Source organism: Panulirus ornatus, chromosome 57, assembly GCF_036320965.1.
Source record: "Panulirus ornatus isolate Po-2019 chromosome 57, ASM3632096v1, whole genome shotgun sequence".
In the NCBI taxonomy this organism is placed as follows: domain Eukaryota; kingdom Metazoa; phylum Arthropoda; class Malacostraca; order Decapoda; family Palinuridae; genus Panulirus; species Panulirus ornatus.
In genome coordinates this window covers 25691564-25714491 of record NC_092280.1, presented here as the reverse complement: position 1 = coordinate 25714491, position 22928 = coordinate 25691564, and the positions used below count along the sequence as shown (strand labels likewise).

The 22928-nt window shown below is 37.7% G+C and overlaps 1 protein-coding gene across 8 annotated transcripts in view; it reads right to left on the bottom strand.

Moving 5' to 3' along the window:
• Window positions 1-1962: 1962 nt before the first annotated feature.
• Window positions 1963-22928, bottom strand: part of Pka-R1 (protein kinase, cAMP-dependent, regulatory subunit type 1) — a 101741-nt gene continuing 80775 nt past the window's right edge. For all 8 annotated transcript variants that reach the window (XM_071694821.1, XM_071694824.1, XM_071694825.1 and 5 more), the window contains 6 exons: window positions 17156-17311; window positions 16284-16484; window positions 15414-15633; window positions 14687-14890; window positions 11649-11736; window positions 1963-8226 (listed from right to left, as the gene is read on the bottom strand). In XM_071694821.1, the coding sequence (XP_071550922.1) occupies window positions 8142-8226; window positions 11649-11736; window positions 14687-14890; window positions 15414-15633; window positions 16284-16484; window positions 17156-17311 (954 nt within the window). In that variant the 3' untranslated portion in view covers window positions 1963-8141. The remainder of the gene's footprint in view (window positions 8227-11648; window positions 11737-14686; window positions 14891-15413; window positions 15634-16283; window positions 16485-17155; window positions 17312-22928) is intronic.

The window sequence follows — 22928 nt, the reverse complement described above, 5'->3', positions numbered from 1 at the left end:
ACCTTTCTCTTGACCTCCTGCCTCTTTCTTTTATACATCTCCCACTCATTTGCATTATTTCCCTGCAAAAATCGTCCAAATGCCTCTCTCTTCTCTTTCACTAATAATCTTACTTCTTCATCCCACCACTCGCTACCCTTTCTAATCTGCCCACCTCCCACGCTTCTCATGCCACAAGCATCTTTTGTGCAAGCCATCACTGCTTCCCTAAATGCTAAGTGCTCATCTTATGAAAATCCTTAAATATATCCTTAAAGATTATAACCTTTCCTTCCACACATTCCTCAATACACCCAGAACCTTTGCTCTTCATCTACCCGATGTCTCACTTCAGCCCCCATTGTTCCCTTTGGTGCCATGTCCACTCCCAGGTATCTAGAACACGTGAATTTCTTTCCATTCAAACTCATGCTTCCAGTAACTTATCTCTACACAACAAGTTCTCTCCATTCAAACTCATGCTCCAAGTAATCCATGATAAACCTAATAACTGCTTTTGTTCATATGTACTCGCAACTTACTTCCTCAAGTATATATTCTTTGCACCAACTAATGCAGTTTCTCGGTCTAATCTGCCACTAGTGCTATCAGCTAAAAACTTGCTTGCCTTTCAGGTTCCCCTACCCCCAAGCATACCAGCATACCTGCTCCTTTTTCCAAAACCCTTGCATTCACCTCCCCATCCAAACAGATTAAAGTGCCATGCTTACTATGCATAGACCAACTTTCACCTGGAACCACCCTCCTCTCTACCTACTTGCACACATGCCTCACTGTCTTCATAAAAATTTGTTACTGCTTCTAATAACTCCTTTAACACCATTATTCTTTGCACCTTCCGCAAAACATCTATCAGTCATGTCTTACATTTTCTCTAGACCCTTAAAGGCCACCTGCAAATGATTCAATTTTTTTATTTTGAACGCATTCTTCGAAGCAATTACCTGTTGTGCACATCCTTTACCACTTATGAATCCACATTATTCTTCCCTAGTCTGATAGTCTGTGCATGCCATCATCCTTTTGTCTATCTTGTCTTTATGTAAAACATTGGCACTATGCAAACTATCCATCAATCTATATCCCTGTGATGCCTGTTGCCTTTGGAACTCCCTAGAGGGGATAGTCACAGCAATAGTCTCCATATCTAGAAAAACTATAGTGCCACTTTGCCCACCCTTCATAGGCCACTGGCAGGTCTAGCACAGTGTTTGCAGAGGCTCCTATGTAATGTTCCTACTTACTAACTACTACTACCTGTTACTCCAACCATTTTGCCAAAAGGCAGGTGCTGCACTTCGTGCTCATCATATGAAAATCTAGAGTTACAAAGAATGCATTATTACATGACAGCTAGAGACTGAGTATGAATGAATGGGGCCTTTGTTGTCTTTTCCTAGTGCTACCTCGCACACATGAGGGGGGGAGGGGGTTGTTATTCCATGTGTGGTGAGGTGGCGATGGGAATAAATAAAGGCAGACTATGAATTATGTATATGTCCGTGTGTGTATATATATGTATACATTGAGATGTATAGGTATGTATACATGTGCATGTGGGTGGGTTGGGCCATTATTTCGTCTGTTTCCTTGCGCTACCTTGCTAACGCGGGAGACAGCGACAAAGCAAAATAAATAAATAAATAACAAAGAATGAGCTGTGTGAGGTGTGTTGTTGTGTTATACATGACAGAGATTTTGTATGTTTGTGAACAGAATGTGTGAGGCATGGGCTAAGTACAGCTTGATACTACACAGCTGTCACTCTCTCTCTCAAATACCCTGGCAGGTAATACTGGTAATATACCTCCCTGGTCATGACTGCCTACCAGTTACTACAGACACAAAAATAGTTACATTTATGGTTTCTCCCATAGTAATGTTAAAATGGCCAAAAAGGGTTAGTCTATCTTCAATATGTAACAGTATTTGCACAGGAAAATTAGGTAAAGAAAAACAATCCATACCTCAAACTTTATTTGGCAGCATAAATAAAGACAGACACAAAAGCCTACAGAGAAGAAAAGAACTTATGCATTTTTTTTTATTGTTTACTTTTTCAGTCTTTTGTGATAATTTGTGGTGCTCCTAAAGAAGTAATGGTCTTTGTTTGGCACGGTTAGGTAAATATGGATATTAATTAATATTAAAATACAAGATCTTGAGAAAAAGAAAGTTTTAGAAAAACCTATGTACAATACTCTAACACTGGATCATTAATGATTTTTATAACTAATATGCAGGGCAATAACTACAGATAATTACTGGTTTCAGGCTAAGAGACAGTAACTACCTGACTTATTGAATGCTCATATACCAGTTCAATGTACAGCATGTTAAACATTTGCAGGATTACTAAATAATCTAAAGCCTTTACTGTATGCCTATATATGTGAAATTTCAGAATACCCGAAAATGAACATTTATTTTGTATCAAATGGCATTTTCCCACGAATTTTTGTATAGTTACATTTTAAGATAACAGCCTGCAGCACTCTGTACCTGTGTATAGCCCACATATTAAATCAAACTTTTCCTAATAAACAGTGTGAGAAGTGTCTTGACATCAGAAAATTTACTAGCAATGAATGTGTACTAAAAGTTTTCATCCATTAATTAAAGAAAAACTGTGTGAGTACTGTGAATCAATTAATGATACTGTCATAATACATATAGCTTATATTTGAGGTGCATTTACATACACCCACTACAACACCACAAATTTAAAAAAAATTCTTGATTGTTATCCATTTACAATATAACAACATGGCAAATCACCAGACCCCATTTATTTCTTTTGTACTTCAGAGTACAAAATTTTCATCAACAATGCTAATAACAAGTAGTATTTGAATAATTCAGGAGAAAACATGAGATGCAAAAAAATTGCATGAACTAATAATTTTCTCATAAAACCGCACAAGGTACATTGGAAGCTAAGGACACTATTAAAGGAATAAGTTAGAAGATAAATGCTAAATATCAAATATGTATCTTCCAACAGCTTCAACCTTTGTCAACTTTATCTTCAACAGTTTTTGTTCGTAAGCAGTAATATAACCCAACCATTTCAGTACTGAACTTAGTTAAAATGCATGAATAAAGTTAAGCTTTGAGCTTTTATACACACAAACACACACACGCACTCAAAAGGGAAAGTACAGATCAGCAGTTCTTGCCATAAAAACTTTTGTGCACATACTGGCCGCAGAAGCCCCTACTACTCACCAGGAGCAGTAAGGAGGAAAGGGAGCCTGTAGGGGTGTGCATGAGAGGAGTGAGGGAAGACAGTGCCAGTGTTGAGCAATCTGAATGCTATTACTAATAAATTTACATACATTAGTGCAATACCTAATAACTAGTAACAAATACCAAGTAGTGTAGATGAAAACTAAATTTCCTTTAAACATTACATCTAAATAACTATTATACAGGTAGTTTAGGAAAAATGGACATTAACAGCATAGGGCGTTGTAAAAATAGATGCAAAATCAGTAAATCGAGTAATATCAATGTATCCTCCAGTTAACAGTGCATCTTTCCTGTATACTTTGGTTTTCTGAATACATTCCATCAACCTAACAAAAAATCGTACAGTTTCAGCTAAATATGTAAAGGCAAATTTTATTCCTCACTACCAAACACAATGCATATCAGTCTCTCCACACACACACACAAAAAAAAAATCCAGCGATTACAGTTTAAGACAAAGCTTTCATGTGTCAAGTTTGTGCAACAAAGCCTATTACTTGCTTATGTTGGGATACTGCATGTATCATGGCAGCATGGTACAGTCATATTAGTCACATGACATGACTTCCCACATTGATTAAGACTGGAGGGATGCAACTTTTGCTCATTGTCCTTGTGACTAGTGATTTTTTTTTTTTTTCTATTCCAGGTAACATTTTTTCCCCATATCTGACCAAGAGTATTATGAAGTTCTAGAAAGAAAAGGCCCTTATTCTTACTTGGAAGCAAGAAAATGTCAACAAGTAGGATTTCAAGACATTTTCTGTAATGTCTTCCCTCCCTGAATAAGTGGGTCTTGTCAACCTAGGAAAACCAGTAAGGTAACTGATAACCTGGTAGAGATGGGTTTAACAACACCTTATCCTTCCTGCTTTTCAAGAAGGCATATGACATTAGAAGGAAAAATAAGTGTCTCGATGGTGAACTTGACCTTACAAGAATGTCTTGAAATTTCACTTGTCAATACTTTCCCTTGCTTCCAAGCCTTTCTTTCATGGTACAACTACTTAAGACTTACTCTATGGTAGAGGGAAACATCACCCAGAACAGAAATAGTGAAAGTATCACTAAACACAAGGACTGCATGCAAAAGTTGTATCCCTCCATTCTTATTGCCTGGTAGTAACATTGAGGCATCAAAGCAAATCGTCTGACTTTGAAAAATATACCATACTGCCATATATAAGATATTCCCACCATATGCAATTAAAACCCAATTCATGAATGCCTATTTCAAACAGTAATTGGATATTTTTTTTGCAGAGACTATACAGCTTAAAGTATCTTGCAATTAAATCTTATATTTAACAGACTTCTCAAAAATGTCTACATTACCTGAAGCAATCTTCAAAGAAGAAATTCTGTAATACTGACTGGCTATACTTGAAAAAAGTTACATTTAGGAAAACTCTAAGGTAAAGCAAAAACTACCAGTTCCTCACAAGGGTATAACTTTAAAAACAGCTGGCAACAATTCTTCCCTCATTCTTCCTCTCTTCTACCCAAGATGAGGACACAAGCGGCCACTACTCTATGCGTCCACCTTCCCAGCAGGGGGACGCAGGAAGGGTACATTCAGGTTAGGGTAATAATTCTTTTTCATCTATACTACCTCTAAGTGATTCAGAAAGCTGTAGCACAGAATTTCTTAAGTCATTTAATAATAGTAATGAAGCATCTCCAACATATAAATCAATTTGTATTCCCATATACCCCAATATCTTAATAATTATTTGTTAATCCCAGTATCTTAATAATTAGTCAATTTTGCAACCAATGAGATTATGACAAATTTATCACAAATATATTTTCAAAAGTACATTCTAGTAAAAAAGCGAATCATAAATAAAGCAATTCTTGGTAATTTCAATATTTCCTCTTCATGAAATTAAATACAGCAGTGGTAGCAAATGTAACTTTGTTAGAGTATCAGAGTTGCAGTTTGGGTACTGTGAATATCTGAAGATGTAAAGTTACACATTGCTTGTTCCCATTATATTCAGGTACAGTATAAATATTTTTCCCAAAGATGATTTACCTCATTGGCCATCAACAAAGATTGCTCCCTGCCTGGCAAACTCTGAAATGTTGTCAAATTTCAAGTCATAAATGCCAACACTCAAAATGACACAAAAGCTGGAGAACTGACATTTTTTGCTTTTTTTTTGAATAATGAAAGTATGGGCCTTTCTCCTGAATAAAGCTGAACTTGCACCCATAAAACTAAAAGTCAAATCATCAGGAGATGCATTACAATCTACAATATTACATCATGATGATTAGAAGCAAAATTATATCAAAAGTCATAAAATGTTAATTTCATAAAAATTCTGAATTTTTCATAACAGGTTATAGAATCTGATAAGTTATTTCTTTATAATACCCTTTTCAATATGACTCTACTAACGATGTAGGTGAATAAAAATTTTCTACATCTATAGGCTCGTGCTTCTAGGCTTAACATTTGTCAGATAACAATAAGTCTAAAGACCAAAGAATTCTGTCCTTACCATGATCTTTGATAACATAATAAAGAGAACTACCTCACGTAAAAATAACAAAGAATGGCCAGCTTGCGTGAGACTAAATACTGAAAAAGATGAAGTAACTCAAACACTTTTCAAACAAGCACTTTAGCATTATACATTTCTAATTGAGTTCATTACTATCTAATCAGAGATGAATAGCTATACATAAATTAAGCAATCAGACTAATTACACAAAATGGCACAATACACCAATGGTTAAACGAGATGAGATAGCTAAAATTACTTCTTATAGAAAGTGACTCAGTAGAAGACAGAGGTATTAACAAATGGCAATCCAAGTCATCAAACAGGTAGTCTTGTGAAAAGCATTTATCAATTAAATCAACTATGTGTTACTTATACATTTCATGAATCAAAATTTGTAGTCCAACAATAAGTACCTACACATCAAGATGATGTCTAAATCCAATTTATTTGCAAATTATTATTAGTATCACTGAGTGGCATGAACAAAATTCATCTCTGCATTTATACGAAACAAAACACTGAAAATGGTTCACTCGGATGCATGAAAGTTATGCAGATAAGAGAAAATAGTGGTACCTACTAAAAATGGGTCTTCAACTAGAATGATTATTTTCCAACGTTTGTCATTTTTATGTATTGAAATACCACCCTCGAATTACATTTTCAGTTAAGAATTTCAATGAGTATGGATAATTTTGATGTTGTTCCGAGCAATTAACAAAGAATGTAGAAAAGGATGCTTTGATGTGAACATTTCCACAACCAGAATGAACCATGACCAGTAAATCATAGTAACAAGTACACTATTATTCTACATACTGAGCCACTGTATATAAAGCTTCGTTTGGCCTTTATGTAACTAAGTGAACTGCAACTACAAAAGAATTTTATTACTAAAAAACTGCATATACTTCTTGCAGAATTTACCATTCAAAAATTCCTCCACTCTGCCTATCTATATATACTTGTTAACAGTCTTCATGGACCTCCTAAGGATTTCACAAAAGCAGTGAATTACCTAGAACAGCAACATGCTCAAACTTTTTTCATTTATCAATTATCTATGTCCACTAAAACCATTTTTCTTTTACAATACCTACAATTGAATTTGTGTGAAGTATTAATTTTAAAGATTTATCGCATGAATTTTTTGCATTTTGAAAATGTGATCAACGCCCAAATGTAACTCAACTCCATACTGTTATCCAGTCAGCATGAAAGTTATCTGCTGTGAATATCACATTCTGTTACAAACATCAAAACCTTATGCACCTGGTAACTACAGAAATCATGAAATCCTATGTACATAAAATTTTGTGAGATTTGAGACCACAGTGTATCAAAATATTTTTCTTGAACAGTGCTTGGTGCATCACATATGAAGCTATGATTTCTCTTCACTGAAAGAGAACCAAAATACTTTAATACTATTGGCAGCTCAATAAAAACGAATCTGTCTTCCGAGTGATTTTGATCTAAAATGGCAAAGGTGGTGTAATGCAATGTGAAAAAGCTTGGTCGCTTTCATGACACTAATATATTTTGCTTAAGTTATTTTATCTAAGTCACACATGAAGAATGTCATGAGCTGTTAATACAAGAAGACCTTCAAATTCTGTTTAGGGTCTTACATCTTTAAAACAATTAGCCTGACAGTTACTTTACCTCTACATCAAGCTGGTCATTATCCTGCATTATATATGTTAATATGTGAACAGTATGTAGCTTTAAATAACATGCTTTCTATATATCAAAATGGCCCCTAGAACCACGACCACTACAACAGAATTACACTACCGTTACTCCACCACTAATGCTGTTCTCACCAGTCATAAAACATATTGTCCCTCTCACCAGCAGAAAGTAGTTCTGCCCTCTCACTAGTTCCAGGTGCTACTATGCCATCACTAGTGCTAGTCAGTACTATCCCTCTTGTCTCTAGTAGTTGGTACTCTGCCTTACACTGGTGGGTGCTTTGTTGAAAACCCTTTTCACCATTGGTGAGAGGTACTATCCCTGTAGAAGGTGCTCTATCCCTCTCACCAGTTAGTTTAAAGTGGTACTATCCCTCTCACACTGGTGGGTGATACTATTTATCTCACCAGTGATTAGTTGTTGGAGGTACTATCCCTTTCACCAGTGGTAGGTGTTTACAAAATCTGTGCACACAAAAGACTACTTACAATCCTACGTAACTGTACACACCTTTGTAACCAAGTTCCTGTACTGGTGTTCAGGCCCTACAAAACAGCATACTTCAGCACCTAAACAGGAGCGTATACAGCAGCTTACATGTGAGCCTATTGCAGAGTTGCACACAAAAAAGCCTACATGATTGCATACACAAGGGCTATGTGGCAGATGATGTGAAGTCTAAACTGTAAGTGCAATGAAGGAGTTGTACTGCTCAATGTTCCGCTTCAAAATGTCAGCACAGCTACCAAGAACACGTTCAAACCTGAAAGAAGTAGAAAGTTGACATATAACAATAAAATTCTTTTTCCTGGGAGCTACAAGGATCATGTGATACAACCATATGAAACAAACTACAAAATGAATATTGTGTATATATATTGTGTATATATTTATCCTGAGTATATAAAATTCTGGAAAAATTGGCAGCTATAAGTGGTGGAACTGTATGTCAGCAAAACTTGATTTGCAAAATAATAGTGCAGGCATTTAGAAAGATTTTTCATGAAATGAATATAAATGCAGGCAATATGTAAATGTTTGCAATGATACTCAAGGAAAATTCTGTTTAGCAAAACAAGCAACTGTAAAAGTGTCATGGAGTGCTGAGGGGTAAACAAGATGAGAACAACAAAAATTTTGAAAGAAACTAATAGACATTGATACTGATGAAAACATAAAAGAGGAAATAATTTTAGTACATAATGTTAATGTAGAGTTCAACTTTACCAAAGAGATGCTAGCTCTGCAAATTATGACAGACACAACAACTGAGATGTATTCCTTATGTTACAGAGGCATGGTCATGTAAAACTATATGGTATTTCAATTAACTGAGCTCAGGCTATGATAGGCAGCACTTCAAGCTTGTTTTTGTTTACCTGCATAAAAAAAGGAATGACATTCTCGAACACAAATACATCTGCTGCACAGGTTATCTTCCACTACATCACACATCAGCAAACCTTGTACACAAAATCTTTAAATATTACTAAGGTAACATCCATAGTCTTCTCATGCACCAACTTCATGAAACAAAGAACAAACTTCAAGCAATTCTAAGAATTCATGAAAAGTCTCCTCGAGTCTTGAATCAAAATATTAGGATCTGACAATACCACAAAGTACACTCAACTTTACATCGGAAAATGATAAATGTTTTAATAATGTAAATGATGGAGATGAATAATCAGTGAATTTTCAGTCGACTTTCCTATGGAGCTCTTACAACCCATTGAGAAACTGTCAGTGAATTTACAAGTGCAACGGCAGTCAATACACCAACTGTATTCATATAGAAAAGCATTTCAAACTAAAATCTGTAGGAAAGCCAGTTACAAAACATTCACTTGTTAATTCCCCAATCAACCAACCATTATGCTGGTTCTCAAAGTGTATCTAATGCAGAGGTATCATCACTGGAAAACATAATTCTGAAAATATTCACAAATTTTGAGGGTCAGGCATAGAATTCACAAATATTTTCTTTTATCCTCTGTTAAAGCTGATTCTGTTCCTGAGCACTTAAAGGTGAAGCTTACAGAACTTCAATAATTATGAACATGAGTTCGAAATAAACAATATTTATTGATGATTTTTACAAGGTTTACCTGCCCCTCTAACTACTGGTTCATACTGCCTCACTTCTTGGAAATGCAATTGTAAGCAGTTTAGTTTTGGTCTCATTTGTTATTCATGAGTTCGAATGTATTACCTCAACTAACAATCACTAAAATATGTGGTGTAGCAGTTTAATATTCCTGACTGACACATTTATGGGCAGCAGTCAGTCCTCAGTCAACCCTATTGTTCATCCAACCCTTGGGGTTGGTCGATAAAAGGGTGTCATCTGCGGCTAGGATACGTATGTAACATTAATGAGGTGTATTGATTGGGGCTTCAGTTGCCCATGCTGTTTTAGCTTGAAAATATACAATAAAAAAAATCCATCCACCACAATCAATCTTCTTAAAAGAAAGCAATCTTAAAAGTCACATTAAGCACATTGTAATTTATACTCGTAGTGTTAAAAAAGAAAAATTACTCTTTCACGTTACTTTACATTATATTTATGTGCTGTCTCCATCAATAATACATCACTGACTGTCTAGCCTGCAGAAAATTTCACACACGTTCTAGTGACATTCATATCTGGAAATGTACCCCATGCCTGTATCACTGAGCTATTATTTTGCAGAAAAAAAATACATAGGCTCCAGTCATGGACTCTAAGTCCATATCAAGGATAGGCCTTCATGTATTATATAGAGGTTAAAGAAAGGGAAAAACAGGCAAGGGAAAGTATCAACATATTTTGGAGGAAATGAAAAACCTTGGAAAATAAGCCAGGTCATAGTTATTGGAAAAAATATGAGGTCGAGAGTTCCACAGTTTTGAGGTGTACAGAAAGAAACAGTTATCAGAATGGCCCACCTTTGAGTTGCCAATGGACATACAGTAACCATGTGATGCAGCAGCTTGCCAAGTATTGCATGGCCTAGTTTGTGATGGGGGTACACAAGCAGCCAGCTCTCAGGAGCAAAATCCACAGTAATAACTATAATGGAGGGAAAGTAAACCATCACTGCACCACAAGGCAAATGAGTCAAGTTTTGAAGTTAGCCAGGGAAAATTTTTTAGCTGGAATGTTTTTCTCAACTCTGTCAAGTAAGGATGCAGAGCCAGAAATGCCTCATTTGTGAGAGCAGTACTTCATACAAGGAAGGATCAATCCTTTGTATAAACAGAGCAAGTTTGGAATAATAGAAAATTTTGACATCTAAACAGAGCTCCCAGTTTCTTAAGAGGCAGCCTCTGCTATTTCTGTAATGTGGGAGTTTCCAAGACAGCATGGATATTACAGTAATACTAAGTATATATTCTCTGAGTCTAGAGGTAGATCACAGAACCATCAAAAGAGAGAGGAAAGTTGTGAGGAATTTTCAGTAGAGAGATGGGCATAAACTGGGTCTTGCAAGCATTAAACTTAACCAGATTTCATCTACCCACCGAGATATACTGTCCAAGTCTGAGTTTATTGATGATCTTGTGTCAAGACAAGATGCAGATCAAGTGAGAAGAGGAGCATAAGTGAAGGATGTGGAGGAAAGGAAAACAATAAAAAGGAGAAAAAGCGTAGGAAAAAGGACAGCCAGAGAGGAAGCTGGATATGGAAGGGCAAAGTGGAGGAGGGAGGCCAAAAGAGGGGAGTTTAAAGACTCTGTTAAAAGTTTTGGATATGTCATGGGCAACTACATAGGATTCTGCTAAATCTTTCAACAATGATGACCAAACACTATTAAGATACAAATGAATATCAACAATGGATCTTGCCTTACAAAAGCCATACAGTGAAATTCAAGATGTCTAAAGGTACCGAAGGTCAGGAGGGTTTTTGGAAATGGAAATGGTAGATGTTGAAGGAACAGGACGATAGATGGTTTAATAGTCACCCTTCTTAGGGATAGGATGTCAATGCATACTTCCAAGAAGAAGGGAAAGTTCTAGTTTTTAAACAGAAACAGAACAAATGTGCAAGTTCAGAGGCACAAGGAATGTTTGTCAAAGGCACCCCTAAACCTACCTGAACACAATACTCATACATCAATACATGAAGAACATCAGTAAAAATTTCAAATCTCAGCCAAAATAAATTTTCCCTGTCACATGGATCATATTTAAACATACCTGGCCCTATCTAACTTGACACACTTCAGAGAGCCATCCGCTATAACTGTGGCAGCTCGGGGTCTATCCAAAAGAAGTGCAATCTCACCTGAAAAATAGTGAAAAAGATTTTGAGCGATCAGGGCCTGAACATCGATGTGCTGTCAATGGACTGAACCAGGGCTTATGAAGTGTCTGGGGTAAACCATGGAAAGTTCTGTGGGGCCTGGATGTGGAAAGGAAGCTGTGGTTTCGCTGCATTATACATGACAGCTAGAGACCGAGTGTGAACGAATGTGGCCTTTGTTGTCTTTTCCTAGCGCTACCTCGCGCACATGCGGGGGAAGGGGTGGTTATTTCATGTGTGGCGGGGTGGCGATGGGAATGAATAAAGGCAGGCAGTATGAATTATGTACATGTGTCCTCTGTTCTTAACGCTACCTCGCTAACACGGGAAATGGCGAATAGTTTAAAAGAAAGAAAAAGTATATATGTATATGTCTGTGTGAGTATATATATGTATACGTTGAGATGTATAGGTATGTATATTTGCGTGTGTGGACGTGTATGTATATACATGTGTATGTGGGTGGGTTGGGCCATTCTTTCGTGTTTCCTTGCGCTACCTCGTTAATGCAGGAGACAGCAACAAATTATAATAAATGAATAAATAATTTTCATTAAGACAACTACAGCATACTGCAATTATCACTAAAGTACTGCAGCCCATTTTATGGTGAGCTGAAATGTTTTGGACACATGCAGGGGATGAACTAAAGAGACCGATTAAGATATAATATGTGTTTGGTGTGAAGAGAGAAAAGGATAATGGAGAACTGTGAGGGATATGGAAGTATGAAGTAAATGAGGCTTTAAGCTACTGGGACCTAAATATTCAGGAGTGTGAGGTGTGCAAGGGATAAAATGATGTGGTAAATGGGTTAATGAACTAAACCAGGGCATATAAAATGGTATGGGAAAACTATGGAATAGTCTACAGGGTCTGACTGGATGGGGGGATCTAGTTTCAATGCATTATACACTGCAAGTAGAGAGTGGGCGTTGTCAAATGAGGCTGTTCTTTGTTTAAAGCATTATCTCACCAATGTGGGGTACTACAAAATACTATGAAAAAATATACAAACAAGATACGAAATAGAAAACCAGTTACTCTTCATATTAGCAAACCTCATTCATGTAAGTGTAGACCATACCAGTATACAAAAATACTGGTAATCTTGTCAATTATGCATAACCATGGGCATGAAATAAAAGTTACAGCTCTTTATATGGCAAATGATACAATTAACTATTCACTTTGGCAAATGATACAATTAACTATTCACTGAAAATAAACACCAACAGACAAATGGTAGCAATGAAGAAAAACTCGTTAACTGATATATAATAAGCAAATTTTAGATCACAAAAACCTAATGATTAAATGGAATAATATTTCTGAAAACTTCACACTTAATGAGTAGAAAAACTAATCATTACTTCATAATGTAAGTTATATGCTTCTGGAAAGGAGGAATTCTAACAAAAGCCATATACAAACACTTATGAAAAGCTTGGCTTCAGCACAGATGGCACATTTGACTATGTGTAGCAATGACAAGCTTTCTTCAGAGAAATTCAGTGTTTTTAGAATGAACAGTCAGGAAATTAAAAAGAAATACAGTGCTGTGAAGGGAATTACTAATAAACAAACAATGGAGCATTTAAGGAGGGGCAGACATATTGAGGGAATAATCAAGATAGTTTAACTGTGAGAGAAACAAAATTAGCATAAAATTTAAAAGGCAGTATGAGGGATTGCAAAAGTAAAAGGGATGTACTGATCAAGGAATTTACAGTAACCTGCCTGAATTTTGGTGTGGACATTTTGCCTGATCCACCCTACCCTGATGTAGAATGGGAGATCTTAAAGTTTCTGATACTGATTGATAAAGAACAAAAAAAAAAAAATTGTAGTTTTAATGATTACTGTAAGCAGACCTGATGCAAGGTACGGAAGTGAGAGAGACTGATACTCATTACTAATAAGCAAGTGAAGAACAATGAGGATGTATGCATGAAGTCGTAAAGATGAAACCTTTATCATCTTAGAAATGTGAAGTGCTCTGTGATGTAAAGGGATATCAATGAAAGGCAATTACGCACTTACACAATATTTCCAGCAGTAACATTGTATGCATGTGTGAATGTGTGTGTATATACATGTGTATGTGGGTGGGTTGGGCCATTCTTTCGTCTGTTTCCTTGTGCTACCTCACTAACGCAGGAGACAGCGACAAAGTATAATAAAAAATAAATATAAAATTGGAGTCAGTGATTGATACAGAGACAGGCATGATTTGGATGCAGTATGCTGATGTCATGACAAAATGTATGTATAGACAGATGTAAAGGCTGACTCAGCTAGCAATGCCAGTTCATGTGTAGTTAAAAAAAAAAAATTAAAAGGATTTTGAGGACTGATCTCTCATAATGCAGATGACACTAATTAAACTGATTCACTAAAGAATTACAGGCAATGATTAGGTACTTTGGAATGATGTACAAATAGGATTTGTGAAGTACAAGCAAATGACCTTTATTACTGAAGAAAGTGTAAATAAGGACTGAAGAGGGAAGGAAAGAGACAGAGAGGCTGCCCAAAGTCATATAATCATGTGAAACAATTATGTAGTAAAGATGGTGATGGTGGTTAAGAGAATTTTAGAAGGGAAGACAAATGCAAAAGCTCCCACAAGCCAAAGAATATGAATGTTACTCTTTACAGGAATAAATTAATTAAAAATCTTAAAAGAGGAAAACCTAACTGTATGCAATACATAAAAGAATTATAGGAATGAAGTCTAAAAGTTAAATCACAAGTGATACATAGAGTGCAAAAGAGGAGAGCACATTTTACTAACAAAACATTACAGTTTGTCTTCCTAACCAAGCAAGAACTCATGTTTTTAGTTAACAAGAACTCATGTTTTTAGTTAAAAGTCTCTGAACAAGTAATATTTCATCAATATGTAAAAATTAACATTAATTCTTCTTACCAAAATAATCAGAAGTGCCAAGCCTGCCAACTTCTACGGGTTCATCAGCTGGGGTGCGAGCCTGCATGACGACTGCAGTTCCTTCCACAATAATGTAGAAGTCATCTCCAGCTTCTCCTTGTCGTACAACTGTAGACCCAGATTCAAAGGACACAGGCTCAAGAGCATCAGCTACAACTAAACGCTCCCATTTGTCCAGTGATTCTGAAGGAAAAGGTAATTTATGACTGAAAGACAGTTTTCTTGTAATAACAAGAAAAAACTGAAATTTGTTACATACATATCTAATATAAACACTACAAAATTTACATTTCTCTAACTTGATATACATAAAGATGTTTAGCATGTCAACAATTTTAAGAAGAGGGCAGCAGCAACAGAGCCAGAAAATTTTCTTGAATATTCTATAGAAAAATGATGGGAGGGCAAAAAATGGATATGTTTGACAATATTCAATGTATGCCAGGCAAGGGATACAGACGAGGATGAGTATATTGGAAATTATATGTTTGAGAACAATATGTGTTGTGTGGTGGTTTGATCAAATAAGTAATGAAAAGGATACGAAAGAGGAGTGGTAATGAAAAGTTTGTCTGAAAGAGCTGAAGAGAGTGAAATGGATTGGACATATGGTGGGAATAAGAGAGGAAATGCTGACAAAAAAGGACTTAAGTAAGTGGAAGGAACAAGGAGTTGGAAGGATGGAGTGAAAAAGATTTCTACTCACCCAGAATGGATACTTTAGACAAGAATTCCTCATACATTTTCCGTTTCCTTATTGTAGAGCCCATTAGGATCCGTCTGTAAGAATCTCTGTCAATACCCCACAGCTTGGTATCTGCATTTGCCTTCACTGTTGCTTGCCTTGGGGTACCATAGATAAGAGCTAGTTCACCAAAACTTCCCCCATCACTAATGCTGGTCACATGTTCACCGTTTACAAAAATCTGTTGGATAAGGTAATTCAAATAAAAAAAAAATGCAAAGTAGAAAAAGATTTTTTTCAAATACAGAGTCTGGAGGAGTTTTCAATAAAAAGTCGGCAGATGAAAGCCTTCACAAGGAAAAGTGAAATGAAAGGAACAACAGACACCAATGGACTGATAAGGAGAAAAAGTATGGGAAGAGCAGTAAATTTATAATCTCTTCATACACTCTCATATTCAACACAATTTTACCAGCCTTAAACCTTTTATATGGCAGCCTACATCGTATGATATACACTATGGGGATGGCAACCAATGTCATATGGTATTTCAGTTCCCTTTTCTTTGGTTTTTGCACATGCAAGGGTGGGGAAATCTATGAAAGCAACCCATTTTCTAAAGATTAATCAATGGGTGATCTTCATACATCTAGTCAAGAGAGTATAAGAGCCATGGTATAAATGTTAGCAGTGCTGACTATGAATTCACGCCTGGGCTTGCTTGTGCTTGAATCTTGAGCATGGCAGTCACGCCAAAATGAACCCATTTGTTCATCTTTCCCTAGGTCTAGTTGGTTACTGGGTACCTGAGTTTAAAACTTAAATACAACTGACCCCTTTCAATGAATCACCTTAAAAGTTCATACCTTTTTGAAATGTGTAATATCTTACCTCAACCTCTCCCTGGTCAATGATGTAGAAGTTGTCTCCCTCATCTCCCTGTTGTATAATTACTTCTCCTGGCAAGGCATTAACAGGAAACATAGCATCAAAAATATCTGACCGTTCATTCTCGTCTAAGTGGGCAAAGAGAACATTTTTTCCGATAGCTTTCTGTAAGGCTGCCATCGTTTTGTAGTCTTTTGGTACCACCTGAAAAACACAAAGAGTTACGATAAAAATTCTAAACCTTACATACATATATCATGTTAGTAAATTCATAAGGAATTGACAAGTAGCTAAAACAGTAAAGCAGTTGAAGTGAGAGGGAAACAAACGAACAGTAAGGAAAAGGTCAAATGATTTGTATTAATATGAAACTGGGACCTGATAAAAACGAGCCAGATGATATATCTTCAAATGTACTTCACAATGTCACAGGACCTCAGGATCCAAAATAAACCTATGGACTCAAATAGGTAATTCCCTCCCTCCTATCTCAACCATACAAATGATGTTTGCATAAAAATCTGCTGTAGAAATGGAAATGTGCAGTTATGAAAAATATTGGTTCTTGTTGCACACTTCCAGATGAAAACTATTAATTCTTTTGCTTAAACAGATGAGAACAATTTTACTGGTACATACCCATATGAACCCATAGACACTGCACTACAATTGTCTTTATATCTTTTTTGAGCACATCTTGATATTCATTTGATTAAATCTAATTATTATTAGTCGTAAGAGCAGTAGTAGTCCCAGTGTGTATGTACACAAGATATATTGATGGTCACAAATGTCAATAACTCATTTTCAGGGGTTTAACTGCAAGAATAAGGTTAAACTATAAAACGAGAAAAAATTCAGAATTGATGTTATACCTTTTTAACATAAGACGTGGCATCATCTTCTGAGAGAGGTTCAGCAGAGATTGCTCCTCGACGTGTTTTACTTGTGGTTATGTGTGTAGGCATAGGGCTGAGGTCATCTGCATCTTCTGGTGTCACAACACGACGTTCACACTCACGCACAGCTTCCTGAAATAAACAAGAATAGATCAATTTATCTTTGACGTCCTAGAAATCCTAAAATGGTCAAGCATTTCATCTAAAAAGTTCAGAAAAAAGGATAACCAGTACCTAAAAAGGGTTTAAAATTTTAACAAACAGGCTGTATGGTATGAAAATGTACCCAGTCTAGCCAGTAAAACACTGAAACAAGCAACCCCAATTCAGAGGGTGTAAAATGATTCTGAAACAACTCTGCATTTAAGTCCCGAGTTTTATTAATCACAGCAACTTTGTTATGCATCAATTCTATTTGCATTAAATCATTTTTCCTTTGCACCTGAACTGCTTAATTCCATATGAGTATATGTAAATATCTATAATAATATCATCTACTCCAGATGTATTATTTCTGTTCTTAACACTATTAGCTTCTAAATAACAACCACCACAGACAGCTCTTGTCTTACTGAAAACTTAGAATAATGTTAAACTGAGCTGGAGCTATGACTGCAGGTGAGCAGTCACATATCAATGAGAGTATGTTCATATGCACTAAATTCGGGTATATATATATATATATATATATATATATATATATATATATATATATACGTTACGGTCTGCATTTCTGGGTACAATCAATGTGTGGGTTAGTAGTGCAATGGTTGCGTGAGGGTTGAACGTTACTCATCCCGGAGATTACGGCCTCTCCCCACTGCCTAGCAACGTTTCAACGATAAGCCAAAAGCAACAGCTTACTCTCTCTCTCTCTCTCTCTCTCTCTCTCTCTCTCTCTCTCTCTCTCTCTCTCTCTCCTCCCATGCAAGACATTCCTAATTACTCGACGCATTTCGTGATCAAACAACCTGTACTAAAGACAGGTGGATATTAGCGGCTGGAACGATAAAATATGAAAATGAAAATTGCACACTGCATAGCTAACGGAAGTACTGACCAGCCAAGGGCCACATATGAAGTGGAAAACGTACAAGGTTTTTCAATTATCTTGAAAACTTGAAGGTACTCCAGATATTCCGACAGGTGGTTATAACGACGCTGACAGCCTAAATAACCCTGGTAGTACAAAGGCCTAAAACAAAATAACAGCAACGTACCAACCAATCGACTTGTTACTCTTCTGAAATGAATTAAGAAAATCGCAATATCATTTCAATACATTTTTCTTAGGAACATGACTTACTTGTTGCACCATCATCGAACCACCTAAAAAATAAGTGTTTAATAATGTAAGGATGATTCTGTGTAATAGAAACGGGAGTTACTGAAGTGAAGATCAAAATATAATTTCGGCAGCTATGAGGTAAAATTGCACAGCTGCACAAGGCCATCCAACATATTACCTAATGACAAGACATATACGTTACCTTCTTACCTTCCACCACCAGCAAAGAACCTACATCATGCATGCCACGAGGGACCCCGAAATGCACAGAGGACTGAATGCGGTACGGAAAAGTTAGGGCACTGGCGACAGTCCCGGACGGAACTAGTCTGGCCAACCACTTCCTAGGAACACGATTATTTACTACACCATCACTTTAAACCGAGCAACTAGTAGATTTCAAAACGAGGACTGTATAGCGCCTCCTTCTTGCTCAGAGCAACCAAAGGAGCTTAATCATCAACACCAGCAGGTAATTTTTCACATCCTTGGCAGCTTGACAGACTGGGGCTTATGTGCTGGAGGGACTTCATGTTCGTTCGTAAGCGCGAGAAACTCCAACCAATTCACCATGCGTGTCACCTTTGACATTCGACCCATTATCATGCAATCTAATCCATACCATGTATTTTGCTGACCTGACATTATATATAAGCTTTAATTAAAGACTAGTTTTTTCTAATGCTTACACTGGGTCACATTCAAGAGACGACTTTCACGCCAAAGTCTTTAGTAACATGCTATTCATCATCCAGCAAGTACAAGTCTAGTTAGCTTACGCCAGTCTGGCCATAATGCCGCCCTGTTCATAGGAATTTATCACAATTTCAGGTGGGAAAACTTATTATACTCTTAGAAACAACGGGGGCGAGCTCAAGGTCTGCAAGCATATTCTTGAAGGCATTATCTTAAACATGTAAACCTGGAGGTCACTTTCAAGAGCAGCTCTTTAGTTTTAGTCTCTTAATATGTTTGTCTCCAGCGTGTCCCAGTTCCTGACAAGGGAGGGAAGTGATCAGGTATAATAAACATCATCGAAAGTTGCGGGAAGCAAAAATCCTGAAAGTGAAACATGTCGCTTCAACTCGAGCGTTCTCCATTCATCAACAGATTCTTACGAGAGCATGTTGCTTTTGACGGGAGGATGGGAGGGGTGTCTGTAACGAGGGAGAGAACTCTTAAAGCGAAGTGTGGCGCCCCTAAAATTAACAACCCTTAAATGGGACGCTTACAGAGCTAACACACGAGGAGGCTGCACTCACCAGTAATAACTTCTCAAGCACGAGGGCAAGTAATTTAAACATCAGCAGATGGCAGCACTAAGCAATGATAGAACCCACATCTTGAACTGCCACTGTCAATGTATTCTACCCACTCAACATTCCCACACAATTTACTGCAGTGACTAAACCCACCATCCCCCATCTTCCATCTCCTCGCCACTGTACCTATCCCCTCCATCATCTCGCCTCACTGACACACCAAAAATCTTTAATCCACTGTCATGTGCCTGAAGACAACGTGTACCTCACTAACCTGGGTCGTAGTCACAGTACCAGTTCCTATACAAACGTTGCCAAAAAATGCTCCGTGCCATTCAAAGTCTTCTTAATTAGAAGTTAATGCATGCATATCTGATCAAAATATTCCAAAAACATTATATTTAACTGCCAATGGCTTCCCCCACACACACAAAAAAAGAAAAATCTGCCTCTTAATTACAATCAAAATGAGTTGCTGAAACCACAAACAAACGTTAATGCCTAATTATAGTAAATAGGAAATGAGAAAGTATTCGATAAATATGTTGGTGAACGTTAAGAACAAAACATAAAATATCAAAGATCGGGTGTTAGGATGAAATATGAAAAAAAATCCAAAATCCACTCCTATTTGAAAAATCCAATTAATTTTGTTCACTTCAGTCCATTCCAGTACGTGGGTTAAGCCATCATACCCAAGAGTCATAACGTCTATGTAGGGGTATAAAAAATATATACAGAAAATGAATTTATATAGACTTCGTTACTTGGTTGATGATCAACGGGGTAAAACATGCTCCACTTAAGGCCAACTCGGGTGAGAGAGAAATAAGAGATATAGGAAAAACTAAGAAGACACAAGTAAATGAAATAAAAAGAAGGTAAATACTGAAGTTAATTTGAATTTCCACTTTCGTAACGTTCATCCCGCCCGGCCGGCAGCCACCGTCAGCAGCCTGGAGGAGTGAACGCCAGCGAAGTAAACAAATCACAAATTAGTCCTCAAGAACTGTATTTTCTTTTTTCTGTTTCCTTTTTTTTCTGGGGGAAAGGACGGGAATTGTCCCCGGGCTATACGTCTATTCTTTATTTATTCTTATTTTTGGTGAAGTTGTCCCAGGATTCATTTTTTAGGGGGAAGTTGTCCCTAGGATTTTTTTTTGGCGGGCTCCCCCCCCACCCCCCCGGTAGATATTAAGCGTTTTCCACTAACGGAAGAGGGCCACACTCCCGCTAAATTACCGTAATCCTTGACGAGGCGAAACAAAAGGTCGTGCTACCTCAGGAAGAACCCAAATTGGTTCCCCAACACACACACACACACACACACACACACACACACACTTCCAATGTACCAGGACAGTGTTCTCCTTAGCTTGACCCCAGAAGCTGTTTCTCACCACCTGAACCTTTAGGCATGCGGGTCACTTCAACCTTCCTTTTAAGGCCCGTAGCCATTGGGGGTGCAATAGGTCTTTAATGGTGGGCCTGATAGGTGTTGAGAGCTGCAATCTCTCCTTAATGGTGGGCCTGATTAGCTAGGGCCCAGCCTTGATGATGTGAACTTCCCTCCGTGACTGGAGCCTTCAACATAAAAAAAAAAAAAAAAAAAATGAGCCGTAACGTTGCGTTCAAAACAGCTTCAAATTCTAAATATCCAGAATTTCATTTCTTGCTTAAAATTTCAACTTAGCAGTTTCCTCACATATACGCCATTTGCTTCTATTCATATAATAACGTGTTTTATTGAATGAACTAAAGACATAAGCTGAAAACATAGAGGGAAAATTACCAAACACAATCTAAACGCAGAAAGACAGAGGACTTGTGTTGACTAATGACTTCTCTGGCCCTATTAAACTACATTTTCAGATTCCTTAATTAGCTCTATTGTGGCTTTTCCAGGTGAATATCTATGTAAAGTCTTCGGGTCTCTCTCTCTCTCTCTGTCTCTCTCTCTCTCTCTCTCTCTCTCTCTCTCTCTCTCTCTCTCTCTCTCTCTCTGTCCTCACTCTCCACAGCCTGAGCTGGTCCAGTTCTAGGCTGCAGGATTGGGGGGTCGTGTGGTCTACCAGGCTGCTGGAAGCCACAGCCTACTTGCCTGCATTACGTACATGGTGTGTGTGTGTGTGAGTGTGTGTGTGTGTGTGTGTGTGTGTGTGTGTGTGTGTGTGTGTGTGTGTGTGTGTGTGTGTGTGTGCGCCAGAGGATTTCAGAGCGACAGCGTACACTGTGTGTGTGTGTGTGTGGGCACTACTGTACAAGGGCAGCCGTTGCCAAGATCTTTATGTTGAGGACACAGCTGCAAGGCTGCTGCCTTCGGTAGCTGCAGCCGCCCGACACGGGCCACACGTCACCGCGCATCTCGTCCAGCTAGAGGAGGAGGAGGAAGTGAGGGAAGATGGGGAGGGAGACTGAAGAGCAAAACAAGACATGGGGTTGTTAGGGAGGTAAATGCAAGAGTCCTGGAAAGAGGGGCAAGTATGAAGTCTGTTGGGGATGAGAGAGCTTGGGAAGTGAGTCAGTTGTTGTTCGCTGATGATACAGCGCTGGTGGCTGATTCATGTGAGAAACTGCAGAAGCTGGTGACTGAGTTTGGTAAAGTGTGTGGAAGAAGAAAGTTAAGAGTAAATGTGAATAAGAGCAAGGTTATTAGGTACAGTAGGGTTGAGGGTCAAGTCAATTGGGAGGTGAGTTTGAATGGAGAAAAACTGGAGGAAGTGAAGTGTTTTAGATATCTGGGAGTGGATCTGTCAGCGGATGGAACCATGGAAGCGGAAGTGGATCATAGGGTGGGGGAGGGGGCGAAAATTTTGGGAGCCTTGAAAAATGTGTGGAAGTCGAGAACATTATCTCGGAAAGCAAAAATGGGTATGTTTGAAGGAATAGTGGTTCCAACAATGTTGTATGGTTGCGAGGCGTGGGCTATGGATAGAGTTGTGCGCAGGAGGATGGATGTGCTGGAAATGAGATGTTTGAGGACAATGTGTGGTGTGAGGTGGTTTGATCGAGTAAGTAACGTAAGGGTAAGAGAGATGTGTGGAAATAAAAAGAGCGTGGTTGAGAGAGCAGAAGAGGGTGTTTTGAAATGGTTTGGGCACATGGAGAGAATGAGTGAGGAAAGATTGACCAAGAGGATATATGTGTCGGAGGTGGAGGGAACGAGGAGAAGAGGGAGACCAAATTGGAGGTGGAAAGA